Source organism: Cimex lectularius, unplaced genomic scaffold (assembly GCF_000648675.2).
Source record: "Cimex lectularius strain Harlan isolate CLEC.00 unplaced genomic scaffold, Clec_2.1 scaffold326, whole genome shotgun sequence".
NCBI classification, from domain to species: domain Eukaryota; kingdom Metazoa; phylum Arthropoda; class Insecta; order Hemiptera; family Cimicidae; genus Cimex; species Cimex lectularius.
The window spans coordinates 361,655-379,659 of record NW_019392931.1 but is presented as its reverse complement, the minus strand read 5'-3'; the positions used below and the strand labels follow the sequence as shown (position 1 = coordinate 379,659).

At 31.9% G+C, this 18,005-nt stretch overlaps 1 protein-coding gene across 1 annotated transcript; it reads left to right on the top strand.

The window, feature by feature from the left end:
* The first annotated feature begins 9,022 nt into the window (after positions 1-9,022).
* LOC106669227 lies at positions 9,023-10,593 on the top strand. Its single transcript, XM_014398546.2, has 4 exons — positions 9,023-9,109; positions 10,036-10,152; positions 10,232-10,351; positions 10,428-10,593. Exons 1-4 carry the CDS (start codon positions 9,036-9,038, stop codon positions 10,429-10,431), a joined length of 315 nt encoding a protein of 104 aa, XP_014254032.1. The 5' UTR covers positions 9,023-9,035; the 3' UTR covers positions 10,432-10,593.
* Positions 10,594-18,005: the final 7,412 nt, after the last annotated feature.

The following is an 18,005-nucleotide window of genomic DNA, read 5'->3' as shown; positions in this document are numbered from 1 at the left end:
TACCAGTGAGGAGGGAGTTCCACAATTTGGAAGGACAGATTAAAAATTGTTTTTGGCAATTCTATATGGAGGCATACATAAACTGCATCAAAACCCCTGGTTGATCTCAATTCAAGCTGACCTCTACTCATAAATTGATTATATAAATATTGAGGGATCTGGTAAGAACCGATAGAGAAACAAATTCAATCAATTAAATAAAATCTCCCAACATTAAGCCACTTCAAACCGTGATGGTATAGTGTTCAATAGCTCTCTTTAGTTTTGTGTCCGAATTTGCTGTGATATCAAGAAAGACAAGAGAACAGTAGTCCTAACACCGTCCTCTAATTTACAAGATAACACATGGACGTAAGCCTGGAGGTCATTTGGGTACATTAAATATTGTAATAACTCTTGGGGGGAGATATATCTTTGACACATATAGAAAATAAAAGTGGGCCTAAGATAGAACCCTGTGGAACTCCGGACTTAAGAGGTTCCCATGAAGACGTTTCACCATTCGCCCCAATCACAGCATGTTTCCCTTCCTGTGAGATGTGGTACAAACCGCTTCAAAATTCAAATTCACTTCAAATTCAATTGCCTTGACATAGCACAAGAGCAAACAATGATTCACCGATTCAAAGGCTTGCTCTACTACTAAGACCATGCGTTTATCAATAGCCCAGCATAGGTCATCCAGTTCCAACATACACGTCTGAGAGAGAAAGAGAGAGAGAGAGAGAAAGAGTGAGAGTGAGGTGAGCAGGGGAAAGATACAGAAACAGATTCATAATGTGAGAGCATATGACACATATAAAAGGAGCATAAGCGAGAGAAGAATGATAATAGAAAAACAGTGATAGAAAGAGATAGAGATAAAGAGAGACACTCGTACTAAAAAGGGGCTGGAATTAAATGATGATTATTTTTTAAAGCAAATGAAATATTCATCAAATAATTTAGTTACAATATATATTTTTTGTATTACGATTACATAGGTTTCTAATTAAATATCGTTAATATACATAACATGTTTGAACCGAAGGAGGTTCTGCAGAATCAATTTCTTGTCGACAATCAGTAGGTGTCAATCAAGGCTGCCTCCTCGGTCTACTTTTGTTTAAATTTTTAATTTAAAAAACTTGTGGATCTCTTGTAGTTCGGAATTAATGTGGTTGACCAAAGTTTCTGTTTGCAAATCGGATTTGTAAAGAGAATATTTTTTATGAAACTTTGCTTCACTACTTAGATTGGTCATTTCTATACATACCGAAACAAAATTGTTTGTAAACTAAATCTGAAGAACGAATTTTGGACTGCACGTAAAGCAAAAAGCAATTTTATTTAAACGTAGCCATGTCAGAAAATTTTTGGTTTTTTCAGAAATTATCTATACAGCAGTTAGGCCCCAAAAATAAATATGCAACTTACACATTGAAGTGTATGTTCGTTTTAAAATAAATGCACATATCATGCGACTTCATATGTTCACTTGGCAACACTCATCGACGAAAATACCAGTTGCGTTTCTTCAGCAAATTTATTTATTACAATATATGTAATGTAATATAGTATTATGTAATCTTATGATTCATATTTACAAATAACATGGACACAGCAAATGTCTTGAGGGGACTGCTCCAATGCCCAGTTCAAATAAGTTTCAAACCTCATCACCAAAACTTTTTTTAATTTTAGAGTTGATGTTGGGTGTTGGTCTGCGAGTCGGTGAACCCATGCTGAACCGGCGTTGGGTCTATTATTGGGTCCGTCTTCACTCGCGGGTTTACTGAACTACAAAAGCGCTTGGGCATTGTGCCATCATCAGTGAGGAACTATACTGTTTTGTTCTCGAATGTTAAGTACTTGAACAAACGGGCCCATGATCCACGATGATACTTTGCTTCGATAAGTGAAACGTGTGAGACCTTGTTTATTTTTTCAAACATTTTGTCCGTTTTTTGTGTTCAGTAATAAATAAGAATAAGAAAATTTAGACTGATGATACACTTTCGAATAGTTTTGCGGATTTTTCATTATTTAACGTGCCAACTCCCAGGTAAAATCGACAATTCCCAAACGCGATAATTGGTCTTTTTCTTGTATATACGCGTTTAAAATCTTCGACACTGGCTGTTTTTCAAATTCAATAACCTCTGACACAGATTGGCCGTGATGTAGCCCAATCCGTCAGTATCTTTGATAGGTGACGCCATCCGATCGCTCTTTTAAAATAAAAACATGTCCGAGGTTATTCATTATGTAATTAATTATAAATTACAAACACCCTCTATTAAAAATTATACAATCCCCTCGCTCAAAACCACAAGATAAAAATCCGCCCAAATGTTATAACCATCAACAACAGACTTACAGCACACATCCTCTTTTTCTCTCTCTATCACGCTTTAATTTTATGTCCCTCTCTGTGTTGTGCTTCATTTTTTCTCTCACGCTCCTACCCTACGTATCTCTGTCTGTCTCACCCTCTCACAAACACACAAATACACATAACGCACTTTCTTTATCTCAATAACGAAACATTTTGCTTCGGTATGTATACAAACAACGAATCTAATTAACCAAGGAAAGTTGGAGCATAAAATTTTTTTTTGTAACACGGCACGAAACCACATTAATTTCGAAGTACAGTTGATCCACACGTCGTTTAATTAATAATCTAAACAAAAGTAGGCTGAGGAGGCAGCCTTGATTGACACCCACTGACTGGGGATTGATTCTGTAGGACCAGCTTTGGCCCCTAATTTAATTAAACCCCTTTATCATAAATATATTTCTCCCCTCCCTCTCTCTCTCTCCTCTCTCTCTTCATCTGTCTAACTTTCTCTCTATCTGTCTCTCTCTTTGTCTCTTCTTCCTATCAAATCTGTTGAATATAACTAACAATATATTTTTTAAGTATCACACACTTTCACTTTCTCTCTCTCTCCCTCTCTCTCTCTCTCTCTCTCACTCACTCACTCACTCTCTATCTATCTATCTATCTATCTATCTATCTATCTATCTATCTATCTATCTATCTATCTATCTGTCTGTCTATCTGTCTATCTATCTATCTATCTATCTATCTATTTGTCTGTCTATCTATTTATCTATCTCTCTCTCTGTCTGTCTGTCTGCCTACCTACCTATCTATCTGTCTGTATATCTATCTATCTGTCTGTCTGTCTTCTGTCTGTCTATCTATCTATCTATCTGTCTGCCTGTCTGCCTACCTACCTATCTATCTGTCTGTATATCTATCTATCTATCTATCTATCTATCTATCTATCTATCTATCTATCTATTTGTCTGTCTATCTATTTATCTATCTCTCTGTCTGTCTGTCTGTCTGCCTACCTACCTATCTATCTGTCTGTATATCTATATATCTGTCTGTCTGTCTATCTATCTATCTGTCAATCTATCTGTCTATCTATCTATCTATCTATTTGTCAGTCTGTCTATCTATCTATCTATCTCTCTATCTGTTTCTCTCTTTGTCTCTTCTTCCTATCAAATCTGTTGAATATAACTAACAATATATTTTTTAAGTATCACTCACACTTTCACTTACTCACTCTCTCTCTCTCCCTCCCTCTCTCTCTCACTCTCTCGCTCTCTCCTTCCCTCTCCCTCTCTCTCTCTCTCTCTCTCTCTCTCTCTCTCTCTCTCTCTCTCTCTCTCTCTCACTCAACCCATCTATCCATCTACCTATCAACATATCTACCTATCACGCTCTCACTTTATGCAGCTCTCTTTCTCTGTCACTCAATTTTCCTTTAGTCTCATTCTAGGTCTTTCTGTCTTTATTTCTCTCTTTCTCTCTCACTTACTCAACCTATCTATCGATTTACCTATCAATGTATCTATCTATCAATATGTATCTATCTTGATATCTCTTTGACGTTCGTGTAAAAAATCATTTCTCAGTTCTCATTTAAAATTTCGAAGTTGTATTGGCTACGAAGTTTCCTGACAACAAATATTTTTAAAAAGCGTTAAAAATTTAAAACTATACTAAAAAATATTAAATACATATGGTTTGCTTTTTTATAACGTATAACGTTATCTTTTGAAGAGAAAACCGGACCAGCTAAAAAGGACGCCCTACAATGTAAATATAAGGTAATGCAAGTAATATTTCCAAAATCGATATTAATAATATAAAAAAGTAAAATTTTTGTTGTTATTGGGTAAGGTAAAACAGTACAGTGTTCACGACAGAAGAGGTCCTATCGAGGTGTAGGTGCTCTTCGAATGCAGGACGGCTGGATTCGAACCCGGGACTTTTACCTGACAGTGATGAACGTCATTCCAATAAAAAAAGATAGACGTATAACAGATTTTTATTTTGAAAATTGTCTATTTGTATTAATCCGTGCTTTAATAAAAATATATAACTAAACTGTTTTTGTAATTAACAAATAAAAATTAAATGAAGTTGAACTTACGGGGTTGAGGATAGACCATAGCGGACGACACGGACACATTTGTTCCACTTACGAGCCTACGAATCCGATGTAAAAATATACCAACGAGTGTATTTTATATTTTGAATATTTTTTTTCATATAATGACGATAAATATTACAATTTAGTTGGTGTTTCTTGTCGGCCGGATGACTGATACATGATTGGAGAATTTGTCAGGACCAGAGAATGTACAATACATGACTTTTTTATTATTATCGACGTTTGGGACTTATTATAGTCCTTCATCAGAGAAAACGTTCTAGAAGGAACGAAATACAAATAACAATACATACACATTATTCTAGTACAGCTTTTAACATTTTAACTTTTTATACTTTGATTTCTGAATGTTGGTTGGTAACTTGTGCAAGCATCTTTTCAATTCCCCTGCCTACATTTCCTAGTAAGTGGCTGTAGTAGATTGTAACGAATAATGTGTAGAAATTGTTATTTGCATTTTGTTCCTTCTAGAATTTTTCTCTGATGAAGGACTATAATAAGTCCGAAACGTAACTATTGGGTTGTCCGGAAAATAATGCAGGATTTTAAGTTTTCATTAAAAAAAATCTATATAAAATATTCTGTTTACGTTTACAGGATTACTCATTTGTATNGAGAGTATGGGAAATTATTTTGATTAAAGAACATTGCTTTAAAGTAACTAGTTTCTTTTTTTTTGTTTAATACCAAAATCCTGCATTATTTTCCGGACAACCCAATAGTAATAAAAAAGTCATGAGTTGTTCATTCTCTGGCCACCACCCTGACAAATTATCCAATCATGTATTACAATTTAATTTCACACTTAGTGTCGAAATAATGCAATTTTATACAACCTTCCTAACCCATTGGTTATCTATTGTTTTTTTCCCTAATCGTTAAGGTCGGTCTGGGTCATGACGCTTTTCAAATAAAGGAGGTGTGTCTAACTGATAAGTTGCTCACATTATCATATTGGGGGGTCCTGACGTTTCCTGACCCCCTACTATTAAATTCGTAGAATAATAATAAACATATCTAATCGTCGAATCTCCTTATTCCTTCATAGGTTTACAAAAAAAGGCAATTTTTTTCAAAGCAAAAATGTATCAAATGTTCTAATATTACAATAGAATGTTTACAAGGCGGAGATAACACTCCATTGTTTTTCGCCAAATGAGTTGTTAAAAATTATTAGAAATAAAACCTTATTGACAAGAAAATAATTATATAAGGGGAACTAAAAATTAATACATTTTCTTAAAAAGAATTCACATTTCATGAACTATCAATTCATAGAACAAAAATAGACAGCTCAAACATTCTAATTCATTTTTTGCGCATTAGGTTCATAAATAATTGTTATTAAAAAAATTAAAATGAACCGATATTCTTATTTTTTAAAAATAAATAAATAAAAATGTTGATTTGATGTACTCATCTTTGAAATATTTGGTGATGTAAACAAAAAAAATAAAATTAAAATTAAAAATAAATATTAAATTCAACAATAATAACCACATTAACAAGTTACTACAAAATTAAATATATATACAATAAATAAATTGATAAGGAAGTCAAATAATAATTTATTCAAAATTAATAAATAAATTCACTAATTTCGTGGTCCTCTTGAGCAATTAATACATTACAATTAATTAAGGCTTTTAGTTGAGATGAAAAAAATGGCAAAAAGGAGGGAAAACTCATAAGGTGGGGTTGAGATAGGAAGTTGATGTCCGAGTGGATCGAGATACGACTGATAGCTCAAGTGGTAGAGCAGCGGCGTATCTAGCCGAAGATCGTGGGTTCGAATCCCGCTCGTGCCATTAGATTTTTTTCATCTCAACTAAAAACCTTAATTAATTGTAATTAATAAATAAGTTATTATCAGGGATGTTATAGGTTGTATTGTACATGCCTATGTTTCGACACGTGGGATTTTTATGCTCTGTCATTACTTACGAAACGTGTCCAAAACATGAGTAGAAAAGATTATATAGTTAGTCAATATTTTATGATATATCCTACAGGGTGGATGTGTGTTAAGAGCTAAATTTTAAACACCGAAAATTTTAATAAATCTTTACCCCTTAGAAAAGCAAAGGCCTAAATTATTTATTTAAAAAAATAAATCGGCTATTGAAATCGTTTCCATATGTTATTAAAATTTTTACAAAGAAGGGCGATCTTCACAGAACTATTTATAAAGTAAAACTTTACAATTACTTAAATAGGATGTTTTTTTCTTGAACAAATAACGTCCTTGGAAAACCAAAAAGTACGTATTTAATATTTTTTAGTATAGTATTAAATTTTTAACTTTTTTTTTAATTTGTTTTCTGGATACTTCATTGCCAGTACAACTTCGGAGAGATGTAGATAGCACCTGTTTTGAAAAATCTCAAGACATTCATAAAACCAACTAGCACTAAAACTGTAAAAACATCAAATGAAAACACTTAATAATAAAAACAGAATTACAATATTACTTTTTAAAATTTGTGCCTTAGCTCTGTTATTCTTTGACCAATTTAAATTGTGATTGAGCCATCGTTTTCAATGTAATATGAAAATAATAAAACAAATAAATGTAATAAAATTATATATATATGTATGTATGTATATGTACATATAGAGACAGAAAGGGATGCATAAGGTAAAAGCGTACGAAAAAGGGAGCATGGACAGTATGGAGTACGTAGAAAAAAAAAATTAAATTTAAATAAAATGAAACAAGTATAAGACGTTTGTTGCAGATTAATGAAGAAATAATTTAAAAGGGCATGTTATCGATTTATTTAACTTCCGTAAAGAAAAAATGTAAATTAATTTAGTAAAATTATATATATACATATACACACATATGTATACACATATACATATACAGATACATATACATATGCATATACATATACATATATATACATACACGCATATACATATACATGCATATACATATAAGTATATATAACGGAAGTTAAATAAATCGATAACATGTCGTCCTTTTAAAGTAAATCTAAATTAATCTGCAACAAAACGTTTACTTGTTGTTATACTTATATANAATGCCCTTGGGCACTCTCAACACGATAGACAAGAATGACACATCAACACGGGAAAAAAACGCTTTGAGCTCTGAAGATGATCTCAATAAAGATCGAAACGTTGGCACGATAAAGAAAATATTTTTTTAACTACACCAGACCGCATCTCACGACCTCCAAATAATTATTTATTTATATTACAATGTGCACGTGTCAATAATGAAAAAATAACCACACAAAAAATTAGTTCATGTTATAAATAGGTTTTTTTACGCGACGTTACAATGACCTATTTAAAAACAAAGCACGAAATTTTTAGAAAAATTAACAAACAAATTACCTATAGAAAGCAATAATAAAAACGAAATTTAGATTTTTAGATTTAGATTTAAAATCTCAATTTAAAATATGATTGAATCAGCGTTTTCAATGTAAAAAATCCTTTAAACAGTAGGTAAAAAAGTATACGTTCTCATTTAAAATTTCGAAGTTGTACTGGCTATGGACTTATCCTATGAACAAATATTTTCAAAAAGCGTTAAAAATTTAAAACTACACTAAAAAATATTAAATACGTATCTTTTGGTTTGACGTTATACTTTTAAGAAAAATTCAGTCAGGCCATCTAAAAACGACACCCTATGTATGTAATTGTAAAGTTTTACTTTCTAGATACTTCTGTGACGAAAATCGCAGTTCTTTGTAAACATTTTAGTAATATGTGCAAACTTTTTCAATAAACTATTTATTGATTATTCAGAAATCGTGAGATGCTGTCTGATGAGATGTAGATTTCGGAAAAACATTTTCTTTATCGTGCCAACGTTTCGATCTTTATTGAGATCATCTTCAGGACTCAAAGTGTTTGTTTTCTGCGTAACTGTGCCGTTCTTGCGTGTCGTGTTGAGAGTGTCCAACTAAACTATTCATTTCAATAATTTAGGCCTTTGCTTATCTAAGTGGTAAAGATTTATTAAATTTTTTGTGGTGTTCTGTGTTTGAAATTTAGTTCTTAAGACACATCCAGTGTGCAGAGTATCTCATAAACATTGACTAACTTTTACCTATTACAGCATTTTTTACTTATGTTTTTTACACGTTTCTTCGGCAATTTAGCCAAAAATACTTGTCAAATGTAGAGCGGTCGATATCTGGGCAAAAAGGTCCATGAGTCCATTATAATGGACATTGGTATAAGGGCCTGGCCTCGACGTCTGGAACCTTATGTCTTTTGGTTGAGGGTTGAGGCGCCAACAGGAAATGAAGGAAAGATAGTAATTGGTTGCATCATACTAAAAAATCGGAGATGCCTGACGAGTCGAAGGACGACGCGCCAAATCCATTTCCCTGTACATAAATCGAGAAATTTGGAAAAATTACTCAGATGCCATCCATCGGCCAAAATCTCCGGAATATGTTTCGATCAATTTTTTTTTCTGTAAATTGTTACAAAATTTTGGAGAGGGGGTTCTCGGGTAGTGGGGAGCGCTATATATGAAGGAGCCGTTCTCTTCTACTTCACAACTGTGAGTGAACTTCTCTTCTCAAAATGTACCTGAGACTTTCATATGTGTTTATAGCCGTTTTATCGGTTGTTGTGTTCTCAGATTGTTATTTCATAAGGTAATAAATCTTATTTACTCGTGATCCTTTTTTTAATCTATATATATGTGTGTGTGTGTGTGTGTGTATTTTTTATTATGATTCGACCATCCATTGATAACAGGGTTCCTTCTTAATCTATTGACGTCCAGGACTGTTTTTTTATATTCAATTTTTTTTCTCATTTTTTCATTTTATACAGTTAAACAAACACACTGTGTTAAGTGTTTTTTTATATTAATTAAAGCAATCAAATATATTTCCAAATATATCGTTTAAAATTTATACAACTTTATAATTATATTTATTTACAATAATGGTTAAAAAGCTTTCAAATTTATTTACTTCTCTTTTGAGAACAAGAAATTCCGAAAAATGGTACTGGGGTTGCAACTCAGATATACTGTTGCGTAAGCCAAACTTGAAACAGCTGAAAATGAAACGTGAACGTGATGTACCATGGTACGCTAGACTAACTAAAAAAAAAAATTTTTTTTAACTGCTTCAAGGTCTTCAAAATACGTCAAATCTCGTGGAAAATAAGAAAGTACTGGCATTCAAATTCCCAATTATCAAACCGAAATCTTTTAAAAATTTGAAGCGTCGGATTCAGGGTGTAAACATTTTGACATGAAAAAAATGATTTTCCAACATAAATTATATTTCATTACTATATCATAGTGTCATTAAATATTTTATTACAATGACAATTTTCCTTAATCCTGGCTGTAGGAAATTTTTTTCAAAAATATTAGGGATATTCTTTGTTTAACAATAAAAAGGGAAGAACTGGTTTATAATTGTTTTCCCCGCGAACGAGATGGTTCTGGAATACTATTCTATACGTGATTTGTAGGTTAAGATGAGTCATATTTAGTCACAGTACTCTTTAAATTGGATCAAAGCTTTTTTAACGTTTACTAAATTATTGTGGGTTTTCTTTTCAGATACAAGAAAGGTTTTGCGATTTCTTCGGATCACAGAATGAACGAATTGCAGGCGGAATCCGTCTTGGTAACTCAGCCTTCTTCAGTCGGTTTTGGAGTGTTGAATGTGACCAAATTGTAAGCATCGATGATTCTACTTTTTCTGTTTAAAAACATATATTTCAGAAATAATTAGAATGACTTTTTTTTTAAACAGCGGTCGCCGGCGACGAGAGCTGACTGTAGTTCCGACCCAAAGCTTAGAAAGAAACGATTTTTTAAAGGAGGACAAAGAAAGCCTTTTTCTTCTGCGATTAAGGAGCCCTCAAAAATTAAGGTAAAGTACTCATTACTTTATTGACTTCAACATTACAAAAAAATTAATGTTTTAATTCATTCCTTATTTTTTGTAGGTGAGATAAGTACTGTCCGTACCGAGCTTCGGACGGATTACCGATAAAGTATTTTTTCGATAGAGAATGCGGTCGGGGGTTGCACTAAAGTTCCTTCTTTATAAAAATATAATAAGCATTGTACTATTGTTTACAATTTGTTAACTATTTTTATATATTTTTTAAACTTATTTTGTTCACTTAAGATTATTTTGTATTATATTACCAATTCAGTATTTTTTATAATTTCTGCTATACTAAACAGTTCAATTTTTTCCTTTACGTTTGTAAGTTTAAAATGATTAGGTTAAGAAAATAAAATTTTAAAAACGTGTAACAATTCAAATCATAATAAAGTACAAAAAGTACGATTAGTTAGAATTTTTAAACTGTATGTGTAAAAAGTTTTTGAATAATGCTATTTTTTTTTCTCTTGCATAGTAGAATTTGTGGAGAAATATTTACGTATTTTGAATGTAATACTTAGTTTAAAATATATTTGTATTCGAAAGAAACATTCCATTTAGACAAAATATTTCTTATTTTTATAAAAGTGACTTGAGAATATTTAATAAGTTATTGAACCTTTTTAAAAATTAATTCTAGTCATGAAATCATTGTGTCCTATTTGTATTATTATATTATGTCAAACTTATTTATTTATTTTAATGAAATAAACGAAAGGAAATGTACTGCATGAGACAGTTTTGTTTATTTTTTTACTGTACATCTTTTATTCATCTTGTAAAAAAATTTTCATATAAATAAATACTGTAATATCTCGTTAGTTTTTCCTTTACGTCCTGTATCACGTGTAGTTTTCTTCAAAAACAAGAATCGATTTTGAAAAAACTGACTAAATCTTGAAACACCTTTTTTTTTCTTTTTGTTCAAACACCCTAGAACGAAAGATTGTTCTAAAAATATGTACAAGTCAGAAGGCTTGCCTACAGGTATGCCACATAAAAAACAACAAATCAATGGCCACCCGAAATCTTGAACAAGGATTCCCTAAAGGTCCTGTTGCGAACCAGGGAGGTCAATATGTCTGGTTTGGTTCCATAACGACCTGTTGTTTTTAGTGTCAGGAAAACCGCGTTTGGTGTACAAAAACTGGAAATAAAAGTATATTGCCCATAAAAAATAAGCACACAAAAGCAATATTAGATTTAACTCGTTGAAACTAAAATAATATAACAAATAAAAGAAGAAGTCAAGAAGCAAACGCATCCTTTCAGATGAAAGGCTCCAACAAGTAAATCAACTAAAATACCTTGGAGCTTTTTTTGACAAATGTTTTAATTTTAGGTTTATGAGGCACCCATAATCGTTCGTGGACCAAATTACCGCATTGATTCCTACATTGCGTATCACATTTTTCCGCCAGTCGGGTTCGTTGTAGCAGCTCAGCGAGGATCAGGGATAACGCAAAAAGGTAAACTATTGCATACAGAATTTATACTGTTGGGAGCAAATGTGATGACGACGTCGGATTCGCAATGGTAGTGCATGGATAAAAGGAGCGGATTCAAAACATACAGCACAAAATCACTAGTTGAGTGAAGAACCTGACCAATTAGCTAAGGAACAGCAGAAGTCGAGAGCAACATGAAAATTACATAGTAAAATCTTAATAGCCTACATTAATCGAAGATCAATAGAAAAAAACCTCAAGAATTTGATACGTAGGGAACCTAGTTCAAACGAGGCGACAACCAAAAAAAAAAAAAAATCCTCTTGCATCTCAGCCATAAAATCAACCCAAGTCAATGGGGTTTCTCTCTCTCTCTCTCTCTCTCTCTCTCCCCTCTCACTCTCTCATTCACTTACTACTTCTCACTTTCTATCTCTCACCATTCTTTCTTTTCTTTATTAAATGCCTTGTAAATATACCATAATATAGTAAGTACACCCTGCTCTCCAAAACACGAGAATAGGCGGATCAAGTGATGGTTAAAATGGATTTTATCACTTATTTTAAATATTACAAAAATAATGTACCCATCTAATCCATAATAAAAAGAAAAATTCAACGTCTAACATTCGACACGATATCAGAGGTAAATAAAAGATTAAAAATTTTGTTCGCAAATTACACTATTTTCAGTTGGTTTCTGATTCATAAGTTGTTAGCTTTCTGATGAACCATAACTTTTGGATCTGCTTATAATCTTATGTTTCATCTGTCGTCAGATCATGGAAAATAGATGGACGCAGTATGATACGCTGGTGCAATTGGAATAGGCCACTTTCGTTCATACAAGTGGTTTTTGCATTGTATCTACTTATTTTAAAAAATGAAAAAGGTATACTATTCTTATAACCTTCGAATCCCTGGGGGTTGAAATGATTTATTAATTAAAAAAAAGGTTTAAAATGAAAAAAAAGGCTTTGTATATATTTTGTAATTGTAGTGCTATTTCGCTTTTTCAACTGATAAAAAGTTAAATAATCAAGAAAATGGAAATAGAACTTGTTTTAATCCTATGACTATTACATTGTGGAGGTTGATTAACTCAATTTTTAAAGATGCATCACGAAATCATTAACAATAGAAATGTTCAAAACACATAGATGACAGATAAAAGAATAACTTCTACAAATTATCAAATAGTCTGTACCATTTTTCAGATAATTCAACTGAAGAATAGGCTTTAGAAAACTAATAAAAAGTATCTTCCATACCTAAGAAAAATATTACGCTACAATTAGTTAAGGTTTTCAGTTGAGATAAAAAAGTCAATGGCACGAGCGGGATTCGAACCCGCGATCGTCGGCTTGATACGCCGCTGCTCTACCACTTGAGCAATCGTAACCTCGATCCACTCGGACACCAACTTCCCATCTCAAACACACCTTTTTGAATTTGACAAAAAGAAATGGCAAAAAGGAGGGAAAATTCAAAAAGGTGTGTTTGAGATGGGAAGTTGGTGTCCGAGTGGATCGAGGTTACGATTGCTCAAGTGGTAGATCAGCGGTGTATCAAGCCGAAGATCGTGGGTTCGAATCCCGCTCGTGCCATTGACTTTTTTATCTCAACTGAAAACCTTAATTAATTGTAAGATGTTGATTGGTCAAGCGCACTACGAAACTAATGAATTTAATATTATGCTACCTTGACAGTTGTAATAATTATTACAATTAATATATCTTATTGAGATCGTTAGGATGTAGACTGTATCGAGTCCAAATCATTAAAAAGCTGGTCTATATTTATATGACTATATCATTTGACATATATGAATTAACTGTTCTTCAATATTTATCTAAGAAGAAAAGGAAATAATTGAATTTTTCTTCTCCCCCATCATTTATTCACTCTGCAACGTGGGTTATTTTCTGTAGGAACATTCCTGAGCCTGAGCAACTAGAGGGAAATCTTGAAAAATGGACAGACTATGAGACATCATCACCGTCTTCATCGCATTTTTCCCCTTTCCGAAAATAAACCACCATCAAGCCGCTAAAATAAACCACTTTGCCACATCTTGCCAACTATGATGATGAGTAACAGCTATAATGCGAGCATAACATTATTACATATTTCAAAATTTGTTTAACATATAAGTTTGCAGGAAATATTAATCTAAGAACTTTTAATTACAGCCATGGTTAAAAAATAAGCAGATAATCTCCTTGCGAACACACAATATGAAGACTATATTTAGGTTTTACTGATATTAAAGCTTTCTATTCGTCAAATTGATTTTCCCATTCATATTTACTTTAATCTGTTCATTATACAGCATCGAAAGTAATTTCAGTTTTAATTAAACACCTAATTCACTCAGAAGAGCAATAAGCCCGATTTTATAATTAATACTTGCCAATCTATAAAGTAGTCAAATAAACAAGGTTTGTAGACCATCGTTCTAATTCATTTTTTAAAAATAATCGAGCTTTTCATCAACCTAATGATTTGTTGCTTCCAAAAAACATAAACTAACATAGTTTCCAAAAAGCCATATTTTACTAAAATAAATAAACTGACAAAATAAGTATTTTTCCTCCTCCACAGTTCCCCTGCAATGGAAATTATTATACCAGTTCATGTGAGACCTCTGGCTTTTAGCTTGCATAAAATACAACGATTATACATAAACATATCATTTTACTATCAACTGTCACTTAATAAGGTCAAATATAATTAATTTATGATTCTTATAAAGACTTTACTCTTGTTTTCGAGAAGCACCTCTAATAACCGGACATTCCCTCCCCTTTCTTATTACTGTGGCACTTTCCTTTTCAAAATTTGGTCACTCGAAGATTATGTGATCCCATGACTGAAGAGAGTTCGTGTATTTTTTAATTTTGAACCTTTTCAGTTAGACGTACAGTGGCCAGTTATAGCTGGATTGTTTTATAGTTCGAAAGATCACTGACAGCTTTGAGGACCTCGTTGGGAAAAATTGTTTGTGTTTGCTTTGCCTGCTTTTGCATATTTTCAAAACGGGTGACAGTTTCATACTGCAATTTCGGACATATATATAAAGGGTTATAAAAACCAACGTGTGCCACCCAGGTATCGACTATTTTCCTACTATTTTTATGAATCCTCAAATATTTATAACTATTCTATGCTTTCCGGCAACTAATAGCTCCGCCTGGTTATTGAAGTACCACTTAAGCCTGGATTTACAACTGCATGTAGGTAAATCCCATAAAAACAGTACAATATAAAGTACAGTAATAGTATAACACTAATCAGAGATGATGACAATTTAATCTTCTATTATTATCGATATTCAGTTCACTTCAACTTTTTCATTATTTTTACCGACTCAAAACGATATAAATAATTACAATTAATTAAGGTTTTTAGTTGAGATAAAAAAGTTATAAATAATGATTATTTAGAAATCGTGAGATGCGATCTGGTGTGATGTAGGNTAAACCTACAGTTCGTTATTGTACATATGCCTAGCCTAGTTTTGCTCTTATGCTCTTTATGATATTAATTAATTTATCGATCATTAATCATGCACATAACGTACATGATAGCTACAATTTTTAAGTTAAATTATGTCAAAATTTCATTATTACTTTGTGATTTTTTGTTTTAAATTTTTCCACAATTATAAACTTGCACACTTATGAAGTGTTATGAATGTCTTGTCTAAAAGTTAGCAAATGTTGTGACAGAATGAAATTGTGCCACGTTTATAAAAATTATTTATTTATATTACAACATGCATGTGTCAATAATTACAACAAACAAATAACCGCACAAAAAATGCCCTTGGGCACTCTCAACACGATAGACAAGAATGACACATCAATACGGGGAAAAAAACGCTTTGAGCTCTGAAGATGATCTCAATAAAGATCGAAACGTTGGCACGATAAAGAAAATATTTTTTTAACTACACCAGACCGCATCTCACGACCTCCAAATAATTATTTATTTATATTACAATGTGCACGAGTCAATAATGAACAAATAACCACACAAAAAATTAGTTCATGTTATTTTATGTTTTTTACGTGACGTTACAAGTATAATGAATGTCTTTCTAAAAGTTAGCAAATATTGTGACAGGATGAAATTTTGCCCCGTTTATACAACTTATTTATTTATATTACAATGTACATTTTTAAATAATAAATAAACAAAAAAATGAGTTCATGTTATTTATGTTTTTTACGTGGCGTTACAATGACCTAATTGAACACAAAGGAGGGTATTTTTATAAAAATTAACAAATTACTTGTTGAAAATAATAAAAAAAATTTAGATTTTTTTTACATTTTGTGCCATAACTTTGTTATTCTTAATTTAAATGCCAATTTAAAATCTGGTTGAGCCATCGTTTTCAACGTAAAATTTTTTTTTAAACATGGAGTAAAAAATTTACTTTCTTATTTAAAATTTCTTAGTTGTACTGGCTATGAAGTATCCTGACAACAAATATTTTTAAAAGGGTTAACAATCTAAAACTATACTTAAAAAATATTAAATAGATATTTTTTTTGGTTTTCCGAAAACAAGAAATCTAAAATCGCCATACTATGTACTTGTGAAGTTTTACTTTCTTAATAGTTCTGTGAAGAAAATCGCAGTTCTTTGTAAACATTTTAGTTATATGGGCAAATTGTTTCAATAAAGGATTTATTGTTTAAATAAATAATTTAGGCCTTTGCTTATTTAAAGGGTAAAGATTTATTAAATTTTTTTGTGGTGTTCGGTGTTTGAAATTTAGTTCTTAAGACACCTCCAGTGTGCAGAGTATATCATAAACATTGACTAACTTTTACCTATTACAGTATTTTTTACTTATGTTTTTTACACGTTTCTTCGGCAATTTAGCCAAAAATACTTGTCAAATGTAGAGCGGTCGATATCTGGGCAAAAAGGTCCATGAGNATTATTCAGAAATCGTGAGATGCGGTCTGGTGTGATGTAGGTTTCAGAAAAACATTTTCTTTATCGTGCCAACGTTTCGATCTTTATTGAGATCATCTTCAGGTCCTGCGATTTACAAACATTGTTTAGATTTAACAAATGCATGTAGGATGTGGAAAAAAGTGAATTTATACAATGCAAAAAAATATATTTTTATATTCAATCAAAGTACGCAGAAAACAAACACTTTCAGTAAGTAGAAATACTTTGATTGAATATAAAAATATAATTTTTTGCATTGGATTTTTCTGAAACCTACATCACACCAGACCGCATCTCAGGATTTATGAATATTTATCGACTAACGGTCACTAATCATCACACATTTATAAAAAAAACATTTTCTTTATCGTGCCAACGTTTCGATCTTTATTGAGATCATCTTCAGGGCCTGGGATTTATAAACACTTTTTAAATTTTACAAATACATGTAGGATGTCGAAAAAAGTGAATTTATCCAATGCAAAAAAATATATTTTTTATATTCAATCAAAGTATTTCTACTTACTCAAAATCCCACGTGTCGAAATATAGGCATCTATCATACAAACATCCCTGATAATAACTTATTTATTAATTTTTATTAAATTATTATTTGACTTCCTTATCAATTTATTTATTAATGTGGTGATTATTGTTGAATTTAATCTTTAAACCTACAGTTCGTTATTGTACATATGCCTAGCCTAGTTTTGCTCTTATGCTCTTTATGATATTAATTAANATTACAGTATTTTTTACTTATGTTTTTTACACGTTTCTTCGGCAATTTAGCCAAAAATACTTGTCAAATGTAGAGCGGTCGATATCTGGGCAAAAAGGTCCATGAGTCCATTATAATGGACATTGGTATAAGGGCCTGGCCTCGACGTCTGGAACCTTATGTCTTTTGGTTGAGGGTTGAGGCGCCAACAGGAAATGAAGGAAAGATAGTAATTGGTTGCATCATACTAAAAAATCGGAGATGCCTGACGAGTCGAAGGACGACGCGCCAAATCCATTTCCCTGTACATAAATCGAGAAATTTGGAAAAATTACTCAGATGCCATCCATCTGCCAAAATCTCCGGAATATGTTTCGATCAATTTTTTTTCTGTAAATTGTTACAAAATTTTGGAGAGGGGGTTCTCGGGTAGTGGGGAGCGCTATATATGAAGGAGCCGTTCTCTTCTACTTCACAACTGTGAGTGAGC

Excerpts from the sequence above, each read along its gene's own strand:
- LOC106669227 (XM_014398546.2), top strand. The coding sequence starts at position 9,036 with ATGTACCTGAGACTTTCATATGTGTTTATAGCCGTTTTATCGGTTGTT. Across the intron at positions 9,110-10,035 it reads TCAGATTGTTATTTCATAAG|ATACAAGAAAGGTTTTGCGA; the intron begins GTAATAAATCTT and ends TTTTCTTTTCAG. Across the intron at positions 10,153-10,231 it reads GTGTTGAATGTGACCAAATT|CGGTCGCCGGCGACGAGAGC; the intron begins GTAAGCATCGAT and ends TTTTTTAAACAG.